Source organism: Cebus imitator, unplaced genomic scaffold, assembly GCF_001604975.1.
Source record: "Cebus imitator isolate Cc_AM_T3 unplaced genomic scaffold, Cebus_imitator-1.0 Scaffold95, whole genome shotgun sequence".
In the NCBI taxonomy this organism is placed as follows: domain Eukaryota; kingdom Metazoa; phylum Chordata; class Mammalia; order Primates; family Cebidae; genus Cebus; species Cebus imitator.
Genome location: NW_016107410.1, coordinates 6,684,238 through 6,692,582, shown reverse-complemented (window position 1 = coordinate 6,692,582; position 8,345 = coordinate 6,684,238). Strand labels below are relative to the sequence as shown.

The window sequence follows — 8,345 nt, the reverse complement described above, 5'->3', positions numbered from 1 at the left end:
AAAAAAAAAAAAAAAGTGTCGTGGTCATGCAACAGAATATTACTTGGTAATGAGAAAGGAAGGGAGCACTGCTACAGGCTACAACATGGATGAACCTTGAGGACGTTATGCTAAGGAAAAGAAGCGACAAGAGACCACATACGGCTTGATTCTATCGCTATAAAAGGTCTAGAATAGGACAGAAAGTAGAATTGCCTGCAGTCGGGAGGATGGGTATTGGGGAGCTGGGGAGTGTAGGACTCTGTGAATACCCTAGAAACCACTATAGCTTCTGTGGACAAATTATATGATATGTGAATTATATCTCAGTAAAACTGGGGTGAAAAAAAAGAGGACAAAGCAGGGAAGCCTGAAGATGCCCTGTTTCCCGCCCCCCACCCCATGGCGACATGTCCCACGTTGAACTGTGAAAGTGTAGGGATGGGGAAATATTGGAGGCGAGACAAGGGGTGTGGCCTGGAAGACAGTGTCAGGGTACAGGGTGCCTGGGAGGGCAGGGATGAGTAGATGCGACGTTTCAGGGCAGTGGTGAGCGGTGTCCTTCAGGGTTGCAGGTGATGCGGGGGATGTCGGGGACGCGCAGGTGGGCATGCAGGGGATGAGAGGATGCCTCGCCTCTTGGGGACTCTGGGACATGGGGACAAAGGGACACAGGGGTGCGGGCTCAGCCTCCAGGACACGGAACTGGGGCTCCGTTGCCAGGGAGCGCGGAGAGCTGCACCGGTCTCGGCCGCTGAGGGAGTCTGCTAAGCCGGGCGGGCAGGGGTGCGCCTGCAGAGACAGCTCCCTACCCCAGGAGCTGCCCCCATCCCCAGGACTTGACCGCACAGCCCTCCCGCGCCCGCCCCTGCCCTCCAGCGCCGAAACCCCTGCCTTTGGCGACCCCAGCCACCGCCGCCCCTGCAGGGTTTGGGTATTTTTTTTTTTTTTTTTTTTTTTCTCATTAGGAAAAACGAACTGTCATTAAAAATTGAAATTAAATTTGCTGGGCGCAGTGGCTCATGCATGCAATTCCAGCGCTTTGGGAGGCCGAGGAGAAAGGATCACTTGAGGCCAGGAGTTTAAGACCAGCCTGGGCAACAGAGCAAGACCCTCCTCTCTACGAAAACTTAAATAATAATTTTAAATATATACAATTTAATTTTAAAAATAGAAAAAAAAAAACCTAGAACTCCATCATGGAAAAACATCAGCAAGAGTGGGAAAGCATTCCCATGCCCTCACCGCAGGCGTTTCTGGGGCCCTCCTTTCAGGTTTTTTTTCTGCACACAGTACTTTGGGATCCACTAGGTAAAGGGGTCCCACGGGCTGCGGAGAGAAGTCCCCAACACATAGGTACATTTCAGAGGTGCTGACAAAGCTCATGCAGAGAACAGAGCAATTTATGCAAAAACAAAATGGGTTTTTTTTTTTTTTTTTTGAGTCGGAGTATCGCTCTGTCACCAGGCTGGAGTGCTGTGTCAAGATCTAGCTCACTGCCACCTCTGCCTCCCAGGTTCAAACGATTCCCCTGCCTCAGCCTCCCAAGTAGCTGATAGCTGGGACTAAAGTCTGGCGCCACTATGTTCAGCTAATTTTTTTTTTTTTTTTTATTTGTAGTAGAGATGGGGTTTCACCACGTTGGTCAGGCTGGTCTGGAACTCCTGACCTCGTGATCCGCTCCCCTTGGCCTCCCAAAGTGCTGGGATTACAGGCATGAGCCACCGCGCCCAGCCTTTTTTCTAAATTTAATAAGGAATTTCTTTGTAGAAAATTTGGAGATAGAGAATTACAAAGGAGAAAATAAAAACCACCCTGGTGCTGGGTGTGGTGGCTGACATTTGTAATCTCAGCACTTTGGGAAGCCAAGGTAGGGGGATTGCTTCAACCAAGGAGTTCAAAACCAGCCTGGGCAACATGGTAAAATACTGCCTCTACTGAAAATACAAAAATTAGCCAGGTGTGCTAGCACACCTGTAAGCCCAGTTACTCAGGAGGCTGAGGTGGGAGGATCACCTGAGCCTGGGGAGGTCAAGGCTGCAGTGAGCCATGAGTGCACCACTGCACTGCAACCTGGGTAATGGAGTGAGATGCTATCTCAAAACAAACAAACTAATCACAATAAAACCCACCCTGGTAATTCCATCAATTCTAACATTTTGGTGTGTATCTTTTCAGTCTTCTATATGTGTGCACTCACACATGCATTTGTGTGTGAATAACTTTTTAAGGAAATCGAGATATAATTAACACATAAAATCAACAAAGTACACATTTTAAGTGTTGAACTTGATGAATTCTAACAATTGTAAAAGTCCACGTAACCATGACCCTACCCCCTACCCCCCTGCCCACATAAAGAACATTTCCATCCCTGGAAGAGTTCTCTCTAGCCCCTTTCCAGTCAGTTCCACATCCCATCTCTACTACTATCTGATTTTTAACACCACAGATTAGTTTATCTACAGCTGGATTTTATATAATTAGAATCATATAGAATATATTCTCTATTTGTCTGGTTTATTTTTTGGTTAACATCGTGACCCGGTGAGTCATCGTGTTGTTGTGTGTCAGTAGTTTGCTTTGTTCACTGTTATTGTTGACTAGTACCCTTGTAAGGATACAGCACAATCTGCTTATCCAGTCTCCTGTTGATAGACATGTGGATCATGCCCAGTTTGAGCTATTATGAAGTAAAGTTGTTATAGAGGTTCGTATACAAGACTGTGTGAAAATGTTTGCAATTCTCTTTCCTCTAAGAGTGAAATTGCTGCCGGGCGCGGTGGCTCACGCCTGTAATCCCAGCACTTTGGGAGGCCAAGGCGGGTGGATCACGAGGTCAACAGATCGAGACCATCCTGGTCAACACGGTGAAACCCCGTCTCTACTAAAACTACAAAAAATTAGCTGGGCATGGTGGCGCGTGCCTGTAATCCCAGCTACTCAGGAGGCTGAGGCAGGAGATCGCCTGAACCCAGGAGGTGGAGGTTGCGGTGAGCCGAGATCGCGCCATTGCACTCCAGCCTGGGTAACAAGAGCGAAACTCCGTCTCAAAAAAAAAAACAAAAACAAACAAACAAAAAAAAGAGTGAAATTGCTGGATTGTATGGCAAGTGACTAAAGTTTTAGAAAACTGCCATACCTTTTCCTGAAGTGGTTTTATCATTGTACTCACCGCTAATGTGTGAGAATTTTCGTAGCTCTGTATCTTTACCAACATTGCTTCTTAATTATTCACATATGGATTTTGCATGTTGTGGGAGTTTGGTGTACTTATTATTCTGTCACCCAGACAATAAGCACGGTACCCAATAGGTACATTTCAATCCTCACCCTTCTCCCTCAAGTAGGTCCAAGTGTCTATTGTTCCCTTCTTTGTGTCCATCAGTGTTTAGCTCCCACTTATAAGTGAGAACATTCTTTTTTCTTTTTTGCGATGGAGTCTCAATCTTGTCACCCAGGCTGGATTGTAGTGGTGCAATCTTGGCTCACTGCAACCTCTGCCTCCCGGGTTCAACTGATTCTCCCGTCTCAGCCTTCCAAGTAGCTGGGATTTCAGGCATGTGCCACCACACCCAGCTAATTTTTGTATTTTTAGTAGAGATGGGGTTTTACCATGTTGGCCAGGCTGGTCTCGAACTCCTGACCTCAAGTGATCTACCCGCCTCAGCCTCCCAAAGTGTTGTGAATACAGGCATGAGCCACTATGCCCAGCAAGTGAGAACATTCTTTACCAATATTTGGTGTTGTCAATCTTTTAGATTATAGCCATTCTAATGAATGTGAAGTGATATTTCATTCTGGCTTGAATATTCATTTCTATAATGACTCATGTTAAATATCTTTTCAAGGGCTTATTAGACATCTGCATACTACTTCAAAGTGTCTGTGTAACTTGTTTTTAAAAATCACTCATCATATTGTGAATACTGCCCCTCCCCACTTTTTTTTTTTTTTTTTTAAGACAGAGTCTCGCTCTGTCACCCAGGCTGGAGTGCAGTGGCGCAATCTTAGCTCATTGCAACCTCCACTCCCATGTTCAAGAGATTCTCCTTCCTCAGCCTCCATGAGTAGCTGGCACTACAGGTGTGTGCCACCGCACACAGTTAACTTTTTGTATTTTTGGTAGAGATGGGGTTTCACTGTGTTAGCCAGGATGGTCTTGATCTCCTGACCTCGTGATCCACCTGCCTTGGCCTCCCAAACTGCTGGGATTACAGGTGTGAGCCACTGTGCCAGCCACCACTTTTATGATTTTTTAGATAGCTACATAATATTCCTTGCATGAATATACCATAATTTAAATATTCCTCATTGATGATCAAAGTTAGGCTGCTTTTAATTTTTTTTTTTTTTTTTTTGCTACAGGATAAACTCTTCTGTATATAAATCTTTGTGTGCATTATCATTAGGATAAATTCCAGTTAATAAAATGGTTTGCATATTAGTTTATGATCATCTGCTTGCATATCTGCTCCCCCAAGTCTAAGGGTTAGTGAGGGTGAGGACTTCTCTTCATTTATCTTTATACACCAAGGACATAGCATTTCCTTAATAAATGTTTGCTGAATAAATTTTTGGATAATCTCTTTTTTCTGTTTTATTTTTGAGACAGAGTCTTGCTGTGGTGTCAATGCTGGAATGCAGAGGCACAATCAGAGCTCACTGTAGTCTTGGATTCCTGGGCTCAAGTGATCCTCCTGCTTCAGCCCCCTGAGTAGCTATGACTACAGTCATGTGCCACCACTTCTGATTTTTGTAGTTTCTGCAGAGACAGGGTCTTGACTGGCCTCAAGTGATCCTCCTGTATTTGCCTCCCAAAGTGCTGGGATTACAGATGTAAGCCATTACACCTGGCCTGGATAAATTCTTGATATACATTACTCTAACATAGAAATTAACATACTGAATAAATGTAGAAAACTGTATTATTACTATAGAGGAATGGATTATAAGAATAAGTTAAAGCCATTTTAATGTGCTCATGTAATTACTGAATATAAGTAATTACTGAATTAATAATTATTAATTAGCAATTATGAATTAAGGTTAGGAGAGTATATGGTCACAAATAGACATGCCTGAGTGGAGGGGAAGATGCAGCCCTGTGGAAAATAGGCGGTATTGCCAAGAAAAATTACCAAGTGATTGGGAATGGATGTCTTAAATTCTCTGAAGTTGTGACTGGTTTCATGTACACTTACCTTGCCTGGGAACAAAAGGTCTAGGAAATTGGGGCATGATGGAAAGTGGTGGTCCAGAGGGACGTACAGTTTTCAGGGTGGACAGCTGAGCTGGTGCTGGCGACTGAGCTGGTGAAATAATGGGACTACTGAGTTGAGGGCTGTGCTGCAATTACAATTTGTCAAGAAAATGGGTCAGCATTTTGGGCACGCTTATTTTTTATTCTTTCTGATTACAAATATGTACTTGTTAGAAAAGAATTCAAACATCAGAGAAATATGTAATCTGCAATTCCCAAAAATAAACACTGGTGACAGATTGTTTCTATGCACATGCATTCATACATCCATTTTTCACAAAAATGGGAACAGACATTTTCATTTCAAAAATGAAAACATCCTATTTTCAAAACTTGCTTTGTACCTCGGCAATGTCATTGCCAATACTTCTGCATGAGAGAATACACACTGCTAACTCATTCTTTGTGTACACACATATATACCTATATATCATTGTGTTTTTTGGAACTGTTTGAAAGTGAATTTCACATGATACTCCTTTAATCCAAAATTGTGTCTATTTCCTAAGAACAAGGACTTTTAAAGTACAATCAAAGTAGAATAATTAAAGCTAGAAAATTAACAATTCAGTGCTATTATCTAATCTACTGTTAATTTAAATTTTGCCAAGTGTCCCACTAACATCCTTTGTAGCAAAAGATAGGAAAAATGTTTCCCTTCAAGTCCAGAATCCAGACTAGAATCAAGGGCTGCATTTCATTGTCATGGCTCTTTAATCTTATTTAATCTGAAACAGAACAACACATCTTTCTTTTCTTTTATGACTTTGACATTTCTGAAGATTTGTTTCAGACGATCGGTTACTTTGTAGACTGTCCTTCAATTTGGGTTTGTCTGCTGTCTCCTCATTAAAAAGGATCATCTGAGGTCATTCATGTTATATATTTGGGGGAGGAACACCAGAGAAGTAATGTTGTGCCCTTCTCAATGGATCACATCAGAAGGAATCTGATGTCTATGTCATACTGGTGATATTTACTTCAACTTCAACTGCTTTTTTGAGGTGGTGCCTACCAGGTTTCTCCACTGTAAGTTACAATTTTTTACTTTGTAGTTTTAAGTATCTTGTGGGGAGATATTTTAAAAAAACAATTATGCTTTTCATCAGAATTTCACCCGCTGGTTGTGTAGCATCTAGTGGTGACTCTTGCCTGATGGTTTCTTGGTGATGATTTTCTAATTTCATGATTCCTTCTATATTTCTCACTTACACTAGTGTAAGACAGCGTTTCATTTTCCAGTTATTGATTTTTATCAGTCTGGATTCATGAATTCTTATTTTATTCTATGGGTGATCGTTCATTTCTATCATTCTTTTTTTTTTTTTTGAGATGGGGTTTCGCCATACTGGCCAGGCTGGTCTTCAACTTCTGACCTCAGGTGATCTGCCTGCCTTGGCCTCACAAAGTGTTAGGATTACAGGCGTGAGCCACCGTGCCCAGCCTCTATCATTCTTTTATGCCCCAAACCTTCACTCCTGATCCTGTATTCTTCAACACATCCTATTTTTCTTCTGTCCCTTCCTTCCTTTCTGGCACAGCAAGATGGCCCCACCCATCTGGTTCTTTCCCTGCACCAACTCTGGCAATAGTTATTTTTCTAAGGAGCCCTAGTTCCTTTGAATGGAGAATAGTTATTTAGAAACTACCATCTTAATAGTAGGTGTATCTCATTCTTTTCAGTATTACATACTTAAGGCCATTTTCCTAAATGGTACAGTAAAATCAGTTACTCATTGATGAATGTCAACACTGTTTACAGTTTTTCAATATTACAACAGGGAAAAAAGAAATACTGTACACATATTTTTGCACACTTATGATACAATTTTTACTGGGCAAAGTTCTAGAAGCATATCTACATTTTGAAAAATGTCTCCAAAGTGCATTCCAAAGAGCTGTACCAACTTACACTACTACAAAGAGAGTCCAAGGGAGTTTATAACTTGATCTTTCCCAAACTATTACTATGGTAGATTATTGGTCTTCCTGAATTTTTCCGATTATATAGATAAAAAGCAGTTTTATATTTTCATCTGTTTAGTGGCCATTGATAGTTTGTGAGCTGATCTATAAATGACCTTTGCCCCCCCCCCCCTTTTTTTTGAGACAGGGTCTCACTCTGTCACCTACACTGGAGTATGGTAGTGTGATCACAGCTCACTGCAGCGTCTACCACTCAGGGTCAAGCAATCTTCCTGCTTCAGCCTCCCGAGTAGCTAAAACTACAGGTGTACCCCACTACACCTGGCTAATTTTTAATTTTTTGTAGAGATGAGATCTCATTATATTGCCTAGGCTGTTCTTGAACTCTTGGTCTCAAGTAATACTTTCTCCTTGGCCTCCTAAAGTGCTGAAATTACAGGCGTGAGCTACCACACCCAACCTTTATCTTTTTAAAAAAAGTTAAAACCTGGCTGGGTAAAGCAGCTCAAGCCTATGATACCAGCACTTTGGGAGGCTGAGCCAGGTGGACCGCTTGAACTCAGGAGTTCGAGATCAGCCTGGGCAGCATGGCAATACCCCATCTCTACAAAAAAAAAAAAAAAAATTAGTTGGGCATGGTGGTGTGCATATGTGGTCTTAGCTACTCAAGAGGCTGAAGTGGGAGGATGGCCTGAGCCCAGGAGATGGAAGGTGCAATAGGTCCAGATCACGCCACTGCACTACAGCCTAGGTAATAGAGCCAGACCCTAACTCTAAATGAAAAAATTAGCTGGGTGTGGTAGTGTATACCTGTAGTCCCAGCTACTTGGGAAGGTAAGGAGAAAAAATTGCCTGAGCCCAGGAGGCTGAGGCTGCAGTAAGCCGTGATTTTGCAAACGCACTCCAGCCTGGGTGTCAGAGTGTGACTTTGTCTCAACAAAAGATAAAACCTTTAAATTCTATAAAATTTCAAGTATATAAAAGTATAGATAGAAAAGCATAATGAAATTCCATGTACCCATTATCTAGGTTCAACTGTGATTGCCCCTGCTTTGTTTTTCCTGAAGTTTAATTTAAAGCAAATCTCAGCATTTTACTTGTAAATATTTCGGTATACAGATATTTATATCTAATGGATAACTCTTTTTTCTTTCTTTCTTTTTTTTTTTTTTTTTTT

At 42.0% G+C, this 8,345-nt stretch overlaps 1 protein-coding gene across 22 annotated transcripts in view; it reads right to left on the bottom strand.

Moving 5' to 3' along the window:
* Positions 1-8,345, bottom strand: part of R3HDM1 (R3H domain containing 1) — a 195,160-nt gene that overhangs the window by 5,033 nt on the left and 181,782 nt on the right. For 11 of the 22 annotated variants that reach the window (XM_037741156.1, XM_037741162.1, XM_037741157.1 and 8 more), the window contains 2 exons: positions 5,184-5,328; positions 5,061-5,084 (listed from right to left, as the gene is read on the bottom strand). The exons of 1 other annotated variant lie outside the window; for it this stretch is intronic. In XM_037741156.1, the coding sequence (XP_037597084.1) occupies positions 5,061-5,084; positions 5,184-5,328 (169 nt within the window). The remainder of the gene's footprint in view (positions 1-5,060; positions 5,085-5,183; positions 5,329-8,345) is intronic. 10 more of the 22 variants (XM_017536048.2, XM_017536044.2, XM_037741160.1 and 7 more) reach the window with 1 other exon arrangement.